The 18,621-nt window shown below is 41.0% G+C and overlaps 1 protein-coding gene across 8 annotated transcripts in view; it reads right to left on the reverse strand.

Moving 5' to 3' along the window:
- Nucleotides 1-2,872: 2,872 nt before the first annotated feature.
- The window catches only part of LOC107038966 (protein PRRC2C), a 17,410-nt gene continuing 1,661 nt past the window's right edge, over nucleotides 2,873-18,621 (reverse strand). The window contains exons 2-13 of one of the 8 annotated variants that reach the window (XM_015258351.2): nucleotides 16,663-16,810; nucleotides 15,917-16,174; nucleotides 15,218-15,386; nucleotides 13,277-13,369; nucleotides 7,079-12,441; nucleotides 6,754-6,933; nucleotides 6,173-6,664; nucleotides 5,489-5,645; nucleotides 4,842-5,195; nucleotides 4,623-4,768; nucleotides 3,934-4,186; nucleotides 2,873-3,572 (exon numbers count right to left, since the gene is read on the reverse strand). In XM_015258351.2, coding sequence (XP_015113837.1) covers nucleotides 3,421-3,572; nucleotides 3,934-4,186; nucleotides 4,623-4,768; nucleotides 4,842-5,195; nucleotides 5,489-5,645; nucleotides 6,173-6,664; nucleotides 6,754-6,933; nucleotides 7,079-12,441; nucleotides 13,277-13,369; nucleotides 15,218-15,386; nucleotides 15,917-16,174; nucleotides 16,663-16,755 — 7,710 coding nt within the window. In that variant the 5' untranslated portion in view covers nucleotides 16,756-16,810 and the 3' untranslated portion in view covers nucleotides 2,873-3,420. Of the gene's footprint in view, nucleotides 3,573-3,933; nucleotides 4,187-4,622; nucleotides 4,769-4,841; nucleotides 5,196-5,488; nucleotides 5,646-6,172; nucleotides 6,665-6,753; nucleotides 6,949-7,078; nucleotides 12,442-13,276; nucleotides 13,370-15,217; nucleotides 15,387-15,916; nucleotides 16,175-16,662; nucleotides 16,811-18,621 lie in introns of all 8 variants that reach the window. The other 7 variants (XM_015258355.2, XM_015258352.2, XM_015258354.2 and 4 more) reach the window with 7 other exon arrangements.

Raw genomic sequence — 18,621 nt, forward strand, 5'->3', positions numbered from 1 at the left:
CATAAGAAAGACCCGTAATTGGCGTTTCATTTTGCGGGTGTTCCAGTGAGATTTAGTCAGCATCACTCGAATTTCTCTTAACATTTATTTCAATTTATCATCTCGTCCGTTGAATCACGAAAAAGAAGAGTCAATTCAACATCTCTCAGACAATTCGCAAAAACATATTTTCTTTCACACGTGATTATCATAAAGTGGCATTGCGAATGCGATTCTTACCGTCATTTAAATATTAGTGCAACATTTTTTGCTATGTTACAAAGCTAAATTAAGGAATTACAGTTTGATAAGTCGGACACTAATTAACAAGTGCCAAAATTCATTTTCTGTACATTATACATACATATTTAACTATTCCTCAAAAATTTATCATTACTCTTCATCATTTTGTTTGTTTAAAACAGCCAAGGGGATTGACAGTCTTAAATGAGGCTCGTGGAGTACAATTAACGAGGAAAATTACGAGTGCGAAAAAAATCCAGCAATTCGTTGTAAAAAAATCACCTGAAGTTAATTAAAATTTCAATAAATTTAGCCTTCAATAATTTCCATAATTTTCCTCGTTCCCTTGTCCCCAAAAAATAATAATCGTATTCGCAATGCATTCCAGTAAACGTCATTTTGTTTTTCCACTTTATTCAAACCCTGAAGAGACAGAATAAGGACACAAATTAAATAACATCACGCACACTGAATCAAAAATCATCGAAATTTCATTTTCCCTTTGTTTCATTGAACGTGAAAAATTACTCGCACATTAGTAACTGATGATAATTAATTTCTCAGAGGGATGTGTCCTCTCTTAGACCTTATCGAATTGAAAAAAATCAATCTCTGAATTGAAACATTTTATTGTAATTTATTAACCAGATAAACGTATAACTTGTCGTCATGTCACTAACTAATAAGACAGATAAAATTCTGAGGCTGTTTATTATTTTGTCGGGGGGTGGAGAGCAAGGATTAATCTCTAATCTAATCAAGAGAAAAAAACTCATTCCTCAATTACCTAAACGTCTGGAATTGAAGCGAAAAATCGCTCTGTCCAGCAGTCGATTGCCCAAAAGCTGTCCCCGAAGGCGTAAAAAATTTCGAACAATTATTTTCATCAATCATTTAATTCGAGTCAAGTGTCCGGAAGAGTCTCCGACACCCGCGAACTTCAGTCTTGAAAATAAAAAGTAAAAAGTATCAAAACGTAAATAAAATGTCCAAGAACTGGCTCTACCAGTCCCCTCCACCAAGAACCGATGACAGAGCCTCACTCCCACCCCCAAAACCCAAACTATCGTTCCCCAGTCCTCTGCATTTCCCCTAAATCCTTAAATTATCCTAGACCCCTCAACTTCTCCACTCGACTAATCGTGTGAGTCTGATTTCTCACGTAAAAATCAAGATAACCCGAGTGTAGGTGATATTATCGTAGAGCATTATGAAAAAGAATGTCATATATCAATTAATTACCACTGTCCCCAGAAATGCCGACAGTTTTCCCCCAAAAAATCACTTATCAAACGAAATTCCCGTCATTCAATTAAAAAACTGGGCTTTTAATTAGTTTTTTGTGCGGCAGCGTGTCGAAGGCACTGGCACCTTCACCCACTCCCTCACCACCTGATCCCATCCCCAAGAACTCGTCATTAATGTACTCAAATCATGATTTATTTCCTCCAAATTTCTCCTCAATCGAGCATTTTCAAAGTATTCAGACAGTAACATAAATTCTTAGGCGAGCAAAACGATCACATCGTGTATTACAATGAAATTTTGCCTCTCTTCCCCATCCACTGGCTCTCAAAAATCTCTCGCACATGCAATCTCACACTCAGGCTTTAAAATTTAAAAACTAAACTCACCCCCTCCCCCCAATCCTGTCCCCTGGACACGTATCGATGACGTGAAAAATGTTCAGTTGTCGTCAAACACGACTGGCAGTTGCATGAAGTGAAAAGTTTATGGTCGTTATCCCATTTCTCTCGCTGATGTCAAATATTTTTCCCTTCTTGGCCCTCCGTGTGCAATCAACAAATACCATTCCACTCATTCCTCTGTCTCTCTCTCTCTCTCTTTCTCTCATTCTCCTATACTCGTGTGACCGTTGTTCATATATTTTGTTAAACTTCCGCTCAATGAAACCAACAACACGACGGTATCTTTCTGTAAATACTAGCATTTATTATTTAATAGTATTATTATNCCCCCCCCCCCCCCAATCCTGTCCCCTGGACACGTATCGATGACGTGAAAAATGTTCAGTTGTCGTCAAACACGACTGGCAGTTGCATGAAGTGAAAAGTTTATGGTCGTTATCCCATTTCTCTCGCTGATGTCAAATATTTTTCCCTTCTTGGCCCTCCGTGTGCAATCAACAAATACCATTCCACTCATTCCTCTGTCTCTCTCTCTCTCTCTTTCTCTCATTCTCCTATACTCGTGTGACCGTTGTTCATATATTTTGTTAAACTTCCGCTCAATGAAACCAACAACACGACGGTATCTTTCTGTAAATACTAGCATTTATTATTTAATAGTATTATTATTAAGATTATTATCAGTAATCATTATTTGTTTTTTTTCTCTATCCATTCGAATAGCTGTTTTTGTATCATTCAAGTATTATAATTGATGCTTCAACTGCAATTGAAAGCAGGAAAATATACAATTGTACCCCTGACATTGAGTTTTATCGTAATTTCATGAGTCCTCGGTAAACACAATCCGTTTTTTTTTAAATTCAAATTGAGAAAATTTGCTAAGACACGAGGAGACGATTTTTCATCATTCATTTATTGGAAAAAATTGGGGTCTCCTCAGTGCTGCGTTAAAGCGGTGTACAGTTTACATTTGACAGCGATTGTGACTTATCATTTAATTTACCATTTTTTTTTCGAGGGTTTTTTTTTTTCATTACTTTTAATGCTCTAGTGAGCGGAAAAATCAGTGTTCGTGTGACACGAATTCTCATGTATCAAAATGTCGTAGTCCAGTGGTTTATTTATTTTTATATCAATCGAATTCTCAATCTCGAATTGGAATTAACGATTTCAGGAGCATTTTAACGTGCTTCAACGCCTGAAAATCGTATAACTGATTTTTTTCCCCTTCTTTTATATCAGTCGAGCAGGGAGAATATCGATATTTCATATCATTTGCCTTTCCCTCATTATTACTCCCATTAAACGTGAATTCTACACCTACAGAGGGCGAAATATTTACTTAAAATTAAAAAAAAATGTTGCACGCTTCAAACGTTTTTTGCATCAAACTACTTCACCTAGAGTTTCATAGAACATTTTTTTTCAATCGTTCAGAGCTAGTGTGCAACGAAAATCAATGTTTTTAACTAGTCATTGTTCATTGTGTTTGTGGTTTAACCGGTTGACATTATCAGGATTGAAATCGTTGATTATTTTGAATTATTTAATCGGTTTGTTGATTCACCTCTTCTTTAGTGTCAATTTCCTGCTGTGTTACACTCGCTTTCGATCCGCCTGACTGATTACCAGACGTTGGATCGGTTATTTTGTCGTTGTGGGAGTCATTCTTGTCTGTTTGATCGATTTTGACGTTACCTAGAATGAAAAAATACAAATTGTCATGAATATTCGTGAATATAGACTTTAATAAGCTCTATTCATTGACAAAAATTAAAATTAAAATTTTCATAACGATTCGGGCAAAATGATGTTTTTCCAAAATGTATGAATGTTGAATTATTTGACAGAACGAAATAATACGCAAACTTTTGATGACAATTCAATTTATGATGGTACTATGACATTAAAAAATAGAAGAGAATAGTGGAATAAGAATTAAAAAAGGGGAATCCATTCGAAGGCAAATAAATTACTAATGTATTGATAACAATAGCTATACTGATTTATTATAAAATGCAATTATCCACTTGTTCCTCTACAACTCTGTGCTACTGACCTTGTCCAGAATAATATTGCTGCTGCATCTTCATGTTCCTCTGCTGCTGATGAATATTAGGTCTGTGACGATTCATCTGATTCTGCTGCTGATTAGGCATGCAATTCTGCTGCTGCTGATTGGGATTATTTGGATTAGGTCCTGGTGGAAACGGCACCACAGGCCTCTGAATTGGGGGTGGATAGCGCTGCTGAGAGGGTTGAATTCCACCCCTTGGTGGCATTCCCATTCCACGAACGTTCTGTTGCATCAACTACTTTTTAATCATTTGTGCTTTCTTCTTAATAACCATAATTCTTGAATTTACGATTTTACAAACACCTGGGGGCCATCCCACGAATATCAAATGGAAATAGCATTCTAATCAATTACTTCCACTTGACTATTCCCTCAATTAAAACTATTTAACAACATTAATTCAATAAAATCAATCATCAAATGTCATTTACGACTTTAAATTCCTCTGAAAAAACTAACTGAATGCAAATATTAATTATCCCCAAATCCAAATTCAAGAATTATTCTCAATAGATTAAAATACTTCAGCAGTTAACATTTTCCGTAGCGTTAAAATGAATAACTTCTCATTGTACTAAAGTTAATAATTTAAAATTCATACTACAATGAGTAATGAAGTATTAATAACCCTCCTTAAAATAAATCTAAAGTAATGAATGAATGATACATACATAGTTACTATAGCTGCTTACCATAGCAGACTGACTGACCCCTTGGTAAGGTGGATATTTATGGTGTTGTGTTGGGCTTGGTTGTGGCTGTTGTGATTGGGACTGTTGTTTACAATTTCTCGATTTTGGTGACGGTATTTGTGGAGCTGTGACATTAAAAATTAATTATAAAATCACTCAAATGAGTAATAAAATCAATTAACGAGAAGAATGGCTCACTCGAACTGAAGACTGATGCAAGAACATCCTGCTGATTGCCCGAGGGGCTCTTCAGCTGTCTCGGTTGCTCCTGCTGCTGATGCTTGCTGAGAAAAGTTGCTGCTGCATTTGCTGGTCCTGGTAGCCCACCAGTGGGATTACGAAATTGCTGGGCAGCAGCAGCAGCTGCTATCTGGAGTCCAGATCCAGATAAAAATTGTGAACTAAAATTCTGAAGGCCAACAGGCGTTGCATTGCCAGGTGTTGCCAGGCTCTGGCTGTGCTGTCCAAAGCCCTGAAGACCATATGGAGTGCCAGTTTGCTGGCCAGCACCACCTGGCTGATAAAAACCAGTCTGCGAGCCTGGAAATACATCTGAAACATTCCAATATATCCCCATGATGTTAATAATTCCTCCATTATAATTGAAAAAAAATATCTCCTTTGTTTTGTAAAAATGAATATTTTTTTTCATCGTGAAAGCAACACAAAACAATTATCAAACACTCAGAGGTTTTTGCACGTTATCAACTAATATGAGGTTCTGATTGTGCGACAACGACAGTATTAATTGCACTGTTAGTCACTTCACTACAATGACTACAATTGTGGGAATTATTTAAACTAAGAAATGTTATAAGTTAGGAAAGTAGATCGGACAAGCTTACACAGAGAGATATTAGTTTTACCGGCGGACGTGGCGCTATAATAGCTATTTGCCGATGGTTGTACACTTGGTCCTTGACGCTGTACTAGCTGGGAATTACCCATGTAGTTTCCACTTACGCCGAGTACTTGACTTGGATCGTATGGTATATAAGCCAACTGTAAAAAGAGAATATCATAATTAACAAATGGACATTTGCATTATTTACTAAATGAGTATTGTTGTTAACAAATTAGTAATTTGTTTCCGAATGGCTTCTCTTTTTTTAAAATTCTTGTTTCACTATTCTTTTTTATTTTTTCATGTCATAGTATTATTATCAATTGAAATGTCATCGAAATTTAGCGAATTATTTCATTCTGTCAAATTATTCTACATTCAGATTCTCTCAGGACTAGAATTCGTTTACACTCCGCGTTTAATTAACCCTTAAAAAGTTTCTAACACAAAAAAATGTGAAACTGAATTTTTTAAATTTTGAAATTTCCATTCGGTAGCCAAAAGTAATGAAAGAAAGTAGAATTAAAAAATTGATTGACGAGTTAGAAAGTCCAAATCAATAAATAATGACACTAAAATTAAATAAAACAATAACCAAAGCCCTAATTAAAAATTAAAGCCGAATAAACAGAAATAAATGAAACGAAAATGAATTTAAATGAAAAAAAAAATAGATTGAACTCACCTGATTGGGCTGAGGTGCAGATTGTGCCTGGAAATGTGGTGCCTTAGTGCCAATAGCACCGATAGGCTGTGAGGACGGTTTAACACTAGCTGACATGAGTGAATTAGACGATGAGCTGATCAAAACAGTATTAGGATTATTGCTGAGCTGTTGATTCTGTCCAAATGGTGGTGCAGCAGCAGCTGGTATACGATACTGTGACAAATTGCTCTGATACATATCAGGTGCTGGTGGATTTTGGGCATGCGGTGGTGGTGGTGCCTGCTGTAAGTACACATTCTGCTGATTGAATGAACTCTGAAGTGATGGAGCATAGGGTGGATACTGAGTGAATGGCGATCGACTCTGATCCAATTGGAATGCACCGTAGAGGCCACCAGCTTGGGCTGGCAATTGTCCTGAGCCAGTGTTGAATAGAACTGCTGGTGGTGATGGAATTGCTGACATGCTGCCATATTGAGCTGCTTGGGAGCCCGGATACTGTGGAAATTCCTGCGAAAAAAAGATAAATAAGAATAAAAATAAAAACAAGGAAATTTATTAAATTATTTCGTATTTTCCTAAAATGCCTGAGGACTCACCTGATAATTCATGTGCGAAGGCTGCCCAGTAGAGTTGAAAGGAGGTGGACTGAGTGGTGCCTGAATGCTGGCTGGTGGATGGCCAATGGGGCTCTGTCCAGGTCCAATGGGATTGGGCCCTGGTACTGTCGAATTAGCCTGCGCCCCACCGCCCCCAGATGATTGCTGCTGCGGCTTCACCTGCGGGGGAACCAGCTGCGCATCAGGCAAAGAGTCAGCAAAATTTCCCACAGGGGATAAATCCATTTTTTAATTCATCGAGATCAGAGTGATTCGACATTGGCACTAAAAAATATCAAAAAATTTCAAAAAATAGTTTTCTCACCTTGCAAACATTGGTTGACGTTGTTATTTCATTCTTCATGCTCGTCTGATTGTACTGCTGATGTGGACTGTACGAATCATCAACGTCTGTCGTCTCAAAGCTCTGGGGAAAGCTGTTGGCATTGGACACAACACTGCCATCCTCGTGTTCAACGACAGTTGGCATCGGTGCATTCTCCCAGACTTTTTTAACCGAAGCAATTTTGAGATTGAGTTCAGCAGTAGAAGGGGATATTGTGCTGTGTCCACCGGTCATGTGCATGGACCTGGGCATCCCCAGTGAGCCTTTGCTCTTGTCATCAGTCAACTGTGACAGATCAGCATCAAAAGTGAAGTCCAGCTTCATATCAGCATTGTCCTCAGTTTTATTGAAGGACAGTGGCATCTGTATGGGATCCTGGGAGTTTTTCTCCTTAAGTGGTTCATTCAATTTATTTGCAAAAGCAACAGCCAGTGCCTGCTGCTGTTGCTGAAGTTGACTGCCCTCCTCCTCGATTTCTCTCTTATCAACACGTTGCTGAGATCCACTGTGCTTCATGTGATTCGAGAATTTCGACTTGATAGCCATGTCCGAGGTTTTAGTGGTCTTCGAGTAATTTGTATTTTCAAAGATGAGAGTTTGAACGGGTGGGGACGAAGTGTCTGACACATTTTTATCAGCAATCGTCTCCTTCATCCCCTTCCCCTGAGCCTTATCACCACTTGGGGAGTTTCTCTGGCTGCTGCCACTGCTGTTCACCTGGTCATTGCCCTCGTGAGAGTGCTCACTGGATCCAGTCAGCCCTGACATCAATTGAATATCAGCTGGAACATTTGAATTAGGGGAGTTTGCCCTCATCTGACTGGTGAAGGGCTTGTCCCAGGCGTTGACAGAGGGTGGAGCTGCTGCACCAGTGGAGTCCTTGACGTGGCCAGCAGAATTATTTATCTTACTCTCACCATTGCCCCCCTCCTGAGGGTGTCCCTGCTGTTGTGCCTGTTGCCTAGCGAGTTTCTGCTTCTGAAACCTGGGAGCCAGCTTCTGACGACTGGGATTCCTGTCGAAAGCCTTGGGCGGCATGTTGGCAGGCTGGGGAATGGGCTGGCCAAGGAGTGGAGGAATATTCTGGACTTGTTGAGTGGTTGGCTGTCCATTGGACTTGGACTTTGAACGATCTCGCTCCTTGTCCTTGTCCTTCTCTCTCCTCGGTGGTTTGGCCTCGTCCTTCTGTCCATGTCTCGATGGATCCTTCAGATTCTTCTTAGATCTGACCTCCTGAAACCCATCGGTATCGAGCTTCATGTCCTCAGTGCTGTTGCTACCACCGTCGTCACCCCCTGACGGCGACAAATAGCTATTAATATCACCATCAATATCAACCTGCTTCTTCTCCTTTCCCTGTCCCTTCCACCCAATGTCCTTCAACACCTGATCAACCAAATTAGCATCATTGAGCTTGATCTCATCGACTCGATTGACAGTTGTTTCCTTTCCACTTTTCGACGACGACGAGTGCTGACTGTTGGCCGATCCCTGACTCCTCGGTCTCCCATTCTGATTGTTCGGTGGCTGCATGGCCCCCTGCGGTTGCATACTCATGGGAAAGTGATTCCTCTGATTGGGAAAAGCACTCATCCCCTGTGGACGCTTGTCAACCTGTCCAGGTGCTGAACGACCAGCACTCGACGGTTTATTCATTGACTTGTCCCTGTTATTCATCTGCTCATTTCGCCTGGATTGTTGCCCTGACTGTCCCTGACCCTGACGCCCAGGAAAGGGCTTGTGTCCCCTCGACTCCTTGTGCTCGTCCCCATGCTCCTCACTGTTCTCAGACGTCGTCTCCCACTCCTCATTCCCCACATCTGACGAATTCTGCTTTACAGCAGACGAACGAATTCTATCCCTGTTCTCCCTTCGCCTCCTGCTGCCACTCCTCGTCCTCTTGTCGTCCTTCTTCTGGCTCTTAACCCCCGAACTGGCATTGGCCTGATTATTCGACTGATGATTCGGGGATTTGGCTCGCCTCCCAGGCATTCCAGTGATGCCAGCAGTGAGTGCCTGCTGTTTAGCAATAATTTTATCATCAGCTGACTCCGATGAATTGTGATTGCTGTTGTCATTGTCAGTTGAAGTGTTCTGTTGTGCTGGTGGTGGTGTCTGTTTATCATCATTATTTCTGTCTGATGAGAAAGGGCTTTTGCTGGGTGGTGGACCATAGCCCTCCATTCTGGCGCCGAGAGTTGACCCCCTGACCCTAGCACCCCCTCTGCCACGTCGTGAGGGCTCCCCAGAGGGGGCAAAACCCTCACGAGGACGTGACTCATAGCTCGGACGTTTGTCACTGCCTGAACGTACCTGAACATTACCATAATCCCCACTTCGTTTGTCCTCCCTTCTGGTCACCTCTCTGTTGCGCTCGTCCTTATCAGATTTCTGCGCATCAGCAGTTTTACTGGGGCCAGTGGATCTCCTGTCCTCCTTTCCCGACTCGACAGACCCCGAAATCTCATCCCCACTGATGTCGGAGTCAGTGTGTGCCCCGTAGGATCCACTCTTGGCCGAGCCAGGACGTCCCATCGATCTGGAGCCAGTGCCACGTCTTCCACGAGACTCTGGCCCCCTCCACCTCGAGTACATGTTGTAACCCCCCCAGGTCCGGCCACCCCTGGTCTCTCGTCCCCTCGAGCTCGAGCCACTGCCACTGTTCGTCCTGTTGCGAACGTTCTTCTCACGCTTGTCGTCCTTCGCCTCCTCCTTGTGCGAGTCCAACTCCTCTCGTTTATCGATAGCCAGCTTATCCATGCTCTCCTTAAGCTCCTCCTCTGGCTCCTTATCGTCCTTGAGAGTGTCCGCTATTTTCTCATCGTTCTTCTCAAACGTGGGGGAGACAGCGTCGGCCCAGGCGCAGTTGAGCCCCTCACGCTCACCACCCCTGGCCGCCTCAGGAGTTCTCTCCAGCTTTCTCCCCCAGACATCTGGCTCTTTATCCTTCTTGACTTCCTCCTTGGGGCTCTCCTTCTTCTCCTGATGATCGAGCCTCTTCAGCTGCGTCAGCTGACGCTTCTCCACCTTCAAATCGTCCGCCTGCAGCTTCTCCCTGGTAATCGGCCCTGGTGGCGCACGCCTGTCCCTCTCGCGCTCTCTGTACTCCTCCCTCTCCCACCTCTTCTCCTCGTAATCCGACATCTCGTGGGCCCACGACGTCGACTTGTGCTCATCATCGCGCTGTGATGTCCTCGATTCTCTCGAGGCACGAGAGTCCCTGGAGTCCGGGCGCTGTGGTCTCTCACTCCTCTCGATTCTCTCGTCCCTCTCACGACGATCTATCCTCTCGTCACTCCTCCGCGCCTCCGTCGACCAATCGCTGGTCTCAGACCTCTCGCGATCGTCCTCAGTCCCCTGTGACTTCCAATCGTACTCCTTCGAGCCCTCAAAGTCCCTCGGCTTCTCGTAATCCTTGTCCCGAGGGCGATCCTTCTCCCTCACATCGCGAACCTCCGAATCCCTCTCTCGAAAATCCCTCGAGTCCCTCGGTCTCACCTCCCTCATCTTCTCCTCGTAAATACGATCCCTGTCGCGCTCCCAGAATTCACGTCCATGTCTCTCCTCGTGATCATTCTTGTATCCACGATAATCGTCGTGATAACCAGACTTTCTCGAGTCAAAGAGATGATGCATCTGCGGTCTGAAGCGATCGTCACGTCTTCCGTGGGAGCTGTGGCTTGTGTGGGGCACATGATCCCTCGAGGGAGGTCTTGGCTCCTCCTCCAGGGGGCTCGACAAGCCGTGATCAGAGTCAGCGCGATTTCTCCGCTGTCCCAGGCCCATGTGGGACTTGATATTACCCGAGGACGACCACCTGCCAGGATCGTACTGCTGGGAGAACGGCACATTCGTGACATTCGGTGACGAGAGAGTTCTGTCAGCACTCGGTGGTGAAACTCTGTTGTAGCCAGACGATCCCCTCTCCGCCTGCTGCTTCTGAAAGCGAGGTGGCAAATTACTCTGGAATTGTCGTGAAAATGCTGGCTGATCGCGATCCCTGTTGTCCCTCTGCTCACGCTGATCCCTGTCGCGTTCTCGCTCCCTGTCGGCCCTCGTGATGTCCTGCCTCATGAAATTCCCCCTCGTGAAATCCTCCCTGATGTCACGCCCCATGGGCTTCTCCTCCTTCCCCTCTGACGACGTGCGTGAGCGCTCTCTGCTCTCCCGTTCGCGATTCTCACGCTCTCTCTCCCACTCGGGAACTGGAATTGCAACTGGTGGGACTGTTATCAGCCCCTTGGGCTCAGCAACTGGTGGATCGTCCTCGATTTTCGCTTTGTTCTGCTTGATCTTGTTCTCGAGGTCCTGGAGCTTCTTGGCAGCCGCCTGTTTCGTCTGCTCCTGGAAACGCTTCTCCTCCTCCTCCTTGCGCTGGCGTGCGCGCTCAACCGCTGACGCCACCTTCTCCCCCTGCTCCTTGCGCCTCTGGTTCCATATCTCCTCCTCCTCGACACCTCGCAGAGAATGGGAACGTGGCTGCGAGCTTGAGCTGTAGTTGTCCCTCATTGCCGGCATGTTGGGGCCGTTCGATGATGAACGGTAGTCGTTGCGTTGCTGGGGCTGCTGCCAGGGTCTATGGGACATGTCGCGATTGTCCTTGGGATCGCGATTGTCCCTGGGCCTCGGTGAGTCCTTGTCGTCGTTAAGTGACGAGCCACCAGTGTCAGTCACTGGTTTTTCCTCCTTAATCTCGTCTTTTCTGGCTTCTTTTCTATCCTCCTTCTTGGGGTGTGGGGCCTCTGTGTCAGGCTCATCATCGCTGAATGCCAATTTCTGATTGTAATCGATGTCGTCGTGCGCCGCCCAACCTGGCTCGTGCGATATGTCATCCATTCTGGTGAGATCCTCCTCCTTTATTATCGGACGACTCATCATCTCCTCCTCGTGCTGTGAACGATCACGTTCACCAGGGCGTGGGCCCATCTGGCCACTTGGCCGTTCATTGGAATTATTATTGAAGCGTGGACGTGGCCCACTGGTACTAACGTTAGATGGAAATTGTGAGGGAAAACCACCGGGTGGAAAATTTCCACGGCACATAAATTGGGGTATCAGGCCACGGTAGTGATGGAGATTTTGTCCAGACTGGGTGGACTGATTTTGGGATGTTGTCGATTGGTTTTGGCCTGCCTGGGCCGATACCGTGACCGGAGATTGGCCCAAGTTGGCACGAATACCAGGTGATACGTCTTGGTGGGATGACTGCAGGGGTACACCGGTTATTCCAGCTATACTGCCTATCTGGGGGACCTGGGCCACTGGTGTACTTCCATTTCCAGTAGCAGGGGATACGGTAGAGCCGGGGGTGCGACTTCCACCCTGGATCCAGCTTCCTTCTGCTGTAACACGAGGGTACGGGCGGTTGTTAAGGGGTGCTGTGGGGGGGAGGGGGGGCTGAGGGTTTCCAAGGGGTTTTTTGGGGGGGCTTGATTTTCTTGACGTGATTTGATTGAATTTTTGGAGACTCCTGGGGTGAGCAACGAATTTTTTGCTTGGGTAAATCGATTTTTTTTAGTACTTTGGCTTAAATCGCTGTATTCTGCAACTTTTTGCCATTTTTTAATTTTAAAAGAAAGTCAGCGTCATTAAAATTACATTTGGCAAAGAATTATTTTTTTTGAACATTCGTTGTTTATAAATAAATAAGTAAAATTATTAAAAACTTTCGAAAAACTTATTTTTTAAATTGATTGTTTATAAATTATTTGTAGAAAATACTCGTAATTTTCAAAAATTGTAATTTCAAAATTATTTCATCAATCTTCCACCAAAAGTAAACTTTCTCATTTTTTTTCAGATTTTTAAAATGTTTTCTAACGGTTCAATATCGAGATTCTAATTCAGATCTGCAAAGTTTCAATAATAAAATTAATAAATTAGTCGAATAATAAAAAAAATGAAAATTCTACTCTACATTTTCAAAACATTCTCTCAATGTTAAGTTCACAATAAAATTTTAAAAAATCAAAATAGAATCTTCAAAGCTCAAGCAACAAAATCACTGCAAAATGTGACATTCTGGGGTCAAATGGAGGCATTAAAAAATTTCCAAAATCCTTGGATACCCTCAATCAGTTTCATCCACTCTTGGTTAGTTAATAAAAAAAAAAGAAGCCAAATTTTGAATCTACATGTTATCTTGCTAAATTATTATATTCGAAACATTGCAATTACTTTGTGGACGTAGGCTCGGACCAGGGCCGTACTGTGCGTTCAGCTCCCGATTTTGTTGCGACTGTTGCTGCTGTTGGCCAGCCGACGCACCTCCTATTCGCATAACAATTTTCATCTTTTATATTGCTCGTATTTTCCTCGAAAATAATCTATCTCTCTCTCTTTCTCTCTCATCTCAATGTTCACTCGTCCGATTAAAATTAGACGTACGATCAAATAACTCATCTTGAACGAATAAAAAAAAAAAATGGAAATGATGGAAAATTAAGGTGTGCACAATCTACAAGTGGATGAAAATAAAAACGAGTGTGTGGAATGCCCTGGACTGTGGGAAATTCACAGGTGATGCGTCTAAAATAATAACAATTGGATGAAGCACATGTACACCCCACTCGTATCTACGAAAATAAATGAAAAAAAACCAAACATTCTTCAAGTGAAAATTCTCCAATTGAAGATCTCCTCTTGAATTGCGAATTTTCCCTAGCAAGTGAGGCCTAAAAATCAGGCAAAAATCAAGGGTTTGAGATGCAAAAAAAAAGACTTTGGAAAAGGGAAACAAAAGAATTAGCATCTAGATTTGCAGAGGAATCCCACCTGCATGATTGTGGGAATACGACTGTTGCGGTAGCAACTGATGCTGGGCATTTACAGATATTGCATTTGATGCTGTTGAGGTATGCTGTGTCTGGCTCTGAGTGGAGACCGAGGGCTGTCCACTGAGACTGGGAAACTCGTGTTGGAACTGCGGGGACTGGTGGGCGAGGAAACTCAGTCCTAGGGTACCTCTTCCAGTTCTCCCGCCCCCTACGAGACCCGCATAACCAACCGCAGTTGAAACGCCGGGTGTACCTGATCATACGTTTTTTTTTCTTTTTTTCTCTTTTTTTTTCATTTGGGGGCCATTCGCAGTACTTCACCCATTCAGTAATTCAAGGGACAAGGTAAGGCATCAAGTTTGACAGGTGACTCGTATTTTTGTCCCTCAGACCTCCCTTGGAAATTTTTTAACAATTGATTAACCAGAGTATTACACTATTTGAAATTTTTTGAAATTAGATTTTGGATTTTTTTTTAATGAGATTAATATTTCATAGTCATAATTTCCAGATAATTTTATCTGAATTCATTTAAATGAAATGAAAACATTTTTTTGTTAATCTTGACAATTTAATAAAATTGAAGTTTTGATATTTTAATGACAAAAAATTTAACATCACGTTCGATTAAATGTTCAATAAATTAAAAATTCAGTAATTTTCATTGTAATATGGACTTTTAAGCTGCAATTTCACTGAATATTTCGGAATTTTCAATGAAGCAAATTTGAATCCAATAAAAAAATCCTATCAATCTTCAAAATTCAAGTTTTGATATTTTAAAGACAAAAAATTTAACATCACATTCAATTAAATTTTCAATAAACGCAAGGTTCAGTAATTTCCATTGCCACATGAAACCGGAATTTGCAATTTCAGTGTAATTCCCAAAGTTTAATCAATTGAGAGAAATAAAAAATCAAAGCCTGCTGCACCTGATCACACGTTTTTATTTTTCATATGGGGCCATTCGAAATATTCCATCCACTCAACATGTCATGCATTTGCCTTTGGAGCTATTCGACATATTCCACCCACTGAGCAATTCAAGGCACAAACTGACGAATCAAATATCATGAAAATGAACCGAGTGATTTATTTACCGACCCACATCCACAATCCACAAACAAATCTGCGGTTTAGGGGAATAAAGGAGTGATGATAATTCAATTTTCCAACCCCTGGGGTTCGATAATGAGAGGTCAATGAAACCCTTGAAACATAACAATGGATCTTTATTCCTCCCAATCACAGAATCTTTTTACTTTGTTTCGTAACGACCAAAAGAGAAACTCAACGAAAGAATGAGAATCATTTTTTTTTAATTTAATTTTTCACTTACCGAACTCTCCGGGTCTCGTCATAATTGCACTCCATGATGATTTTCCTCCTATTTCTGATGGATGTGGAGACTGAGATGTATTCTGCTGTTGGCCTGGCAGTGACGGCTCTTGCGATGGTGTCGATGCGGGAGTTGTTGCAGCCACACATTGTGTAGGTGAAGAATTGCTCTGGAAAATGCAAGAAAATAATTTATTGCATAAAGATTTATTTAATTCTCCTCCACAGATGTTTTTTAAAATGATTGACTGTAAAATTGTCGGTGATAATTCACTGTTACAACTAGGTTAAAGTAATATGAGACAGCAAAAATGAATTTTTTATTTAGTAATAAAAAAATTAATTACGGAAGTGAAAGTTTTAATTCATTTTTTTTCAGGACTTTAATCTTTTTTAAAGGACTTGGTCATTTTTCACTTCTAAGTTGATTATTATCAGCGACGAATGACCGAGATTATGATAATTCCACTGTCAGAATTTTTTTTTCAATTAAAATTTCAATTTTCAATTTTGTGAAGTTGAATTAAATTCAAGATCAAATCGTCTTGATGATTTAAAAAATTCAGCTAAACTTCCTGTCAATAATTGTTGACATTTTCAACACTTTCTACTCAAAATGTCAGACATAATCTCCAATAATCCAATTGCAAGGAAAAAAAGCATCAAAAGTTTAAGTAAAAAAATAGTAAATGACACTTACGGTTAAATTGTCGGATGATTGGGCTGATGTAGAGTTGGTAGAGGTAGTAGTAGTTGATGATGCTGGTTCCTTAGTAGTTGCCCAACCGCTTCCACCGCTGGGTACAAGACTGACAGCTGGATCACTGCTGCTGTATTCACTTTTTAAACTAGGCAAGTTAGCGGGTGGACGCCGTGCCGAAGGCACCTTTCCCAAACTCTGCATTCCATGTTTGCGTGGTAATGTGCTTTTCTGCTGGTGCTGCTCCAAAGATTCTCCCTGCAATGTCAATCGTTCCACATCAATTTCATTTTTCCATTAATTAAACCCAACTGCTTACGCTATTTTGTCTCAAGTGAAATGTTTTTCTACTTTTGTAATCGAGCATCAGAGCTTTCATTTTACATTTGCAATGATTTTGCACTTTAAAATGATTTTATTATTTGAACTTTGCAGCTTTAAATTTTAATTTCGATATTAAATCGTTAGAAAACATTTTAAAAATCTGAAAAAAAATTGGAAAGATCTACTTTTGAAGGAAGATTGATGAAATAATGTTATAAAATATGAAAATAATGTTATAAAATATAAAATTAAAAAAAAAGAGAGACGTCAATCTTTTCATGTCGATTTATTCAAAGCTATTTGGCAAATTATTTGCCAGTGGTGTCCAGAAAAATTAAATCTCCCAGTGACATTTTCATTAAATTTACGTTTGCTTTCTCACGCAAGACAAGACATAAACATCCGGATTATTTTCAACTCACCCTGCTGACCCGGTACAAGCTATTGATATCTAGAGATTGAAACTTTGATTTTCCTTTCTCCCCCTTCGACACAATCCCCGACAGAGTAGACATGCTGTCTGCAGGCAACCATTTAGTACGACTCAGACCCAACGAACGAACCCTTTGTCTGTAAACAAAACAATTGTGAATAAAGGGACATTGATTCAGCAGGATTAATTCTAATTCTAGTTCCATTTCTCAATTTTCTTTTTCTTCAAAGTACAGAGATTCATTAATTTTTTACGGATTTTGTTGGCGTTGGGTTTTTTTTTTGTGGACTTCATTAATTAATCGTGAGGTTCATCCAGGGGATTTTTAAACAATTAATAATTTTTAATAAGATATATTAATCTCACAATCTCTAATTTCTATTTTTTTTAATTTTTTCCTATAGTTTGAAAAATTTATTAATAATTTAATAATAATATTTTTTTATAGATTTAATTGAAATTGTGGTCTTATTTTTTTTTTTGGGGACCTCATCAATTAATCCTGGGGTTCATCCAGGGGATTTTTAAACAATTAATCATTTTTAATAAGATATATTAATTTCACAATCTCTAATTTCTATTTTTTTAAATTTTTTCCTATAGTTTGAAAAATTTATTAATGTTTTATAGATTTAATTGAAATTGTGGTCTTAATTTTTTTTTGGGACCTCATCAATTAATCCTGGGGTTCATTAAGGGTATTTATAAGCAATTGATAATTTTTAATAACATATATTAATCCCAGAATCTCTAACTTCCATTTTTTTTAAATTTCGTCCTACAGTTTTAGAGATTTATTAATGTTTTATGGATTTAATCGGAATTGTTCTTATATTTTTCATTGTGGACTTCATTAATTAACCCTGAGGTTTATTCAGGGAATTTTTAACAGTGCAAACAATGAATAATTGTGAACAATCTCATTTCCATTAAAAAAAAATTTTCCTCCACTTTTACGAATTTTATTAATGTTAAAAAAAAATTATCATTGTGGGACTATTAATTATTATTTACCCTCGGCTTCATCAATAATTCAAAACAACGAATTTTTAGGGTCGCAGACTGAAGCAATAACCTCTGCAATTTTTTTCATGAATATTTTATGAATTAAAAATTGCCATTGTGTGAGTATTAATTATTTCTCATCATCGCCTCCATCAATGACCCAATGCAACGAATTTTCACGAGTGCAAGAGTCAAACAGTCATCTGTACAATTTTTTCAGCGCCAACAACTCCACAACTACGCGACTTAAAAATATTTCCACCCCGAGATTCGCCTGAATCGACCCCCGACGAGTGTCAGTTCCCCAATTTTGTGTCAATCCTCCAGCATTTTCTCTATTTCCCAAGCGTCTGTTGCAAAACAATTACCCAATTCCCCAAATAAAGAGGCGAAACCTCTGAAGAATCCCATGTAACCACCGAAAAAAAAATTCTCAAAAATACTTGAACCCGAGTTTTCATCCCAATAATTCGGGAATTGGTACAGTTGAAGCTGCCCTTTCCTCCGCATCATCACTCCGCAATGTTCCCCGATAACACCAGAGATTAGATGTAATCAGTGGCGCGTTAAAAGCCCCACAAATTTTCACCCATTCCGTGGTAAAAAATTCTTCCCAACAACACGAACGATTGCCCCAATGAGACGTTAAAATGCCCCTGACAAGAGATGAGAGGAGAGACGGAAGATAGAGCGTGAGAGAGAGAAACACGGAGAATTGGCTGTTCCGTGCAGCCCAAGGAAAAGCTTTGTTAGGTTGTGCCACGAGCACAGCTCAACGGCTCAAACTCGCTCGTCAGAGACAGAGGCATTATCCATCTTTTTGTTTTCACTGGCGAAATTTACTTAGAACAAATAATCAGCGATTTAAAAATTCAATGAACCCTGGACGAATAAAGAATTCCCCGCGACGAGGGCGGGGGGGGGAGGGATCCCAGCGAAATCT

The sequence above is a fragment of the Diachasma alloeum genome, unplaced genomic scaffold (assembly GCF_001412515.2).
Source record: "Diachasma alloeum isolate Michigan unplaced genomic scaffold, Dall2.0 Dall_scaffold_00289, whole genome shotgun sequence".
Lineage (NCBI taxonomy): Eukaryota > Metazoa > Arthropoda > Insecta > Hymenoptera > Braconidae > Diachasma > Diachasma alloeum.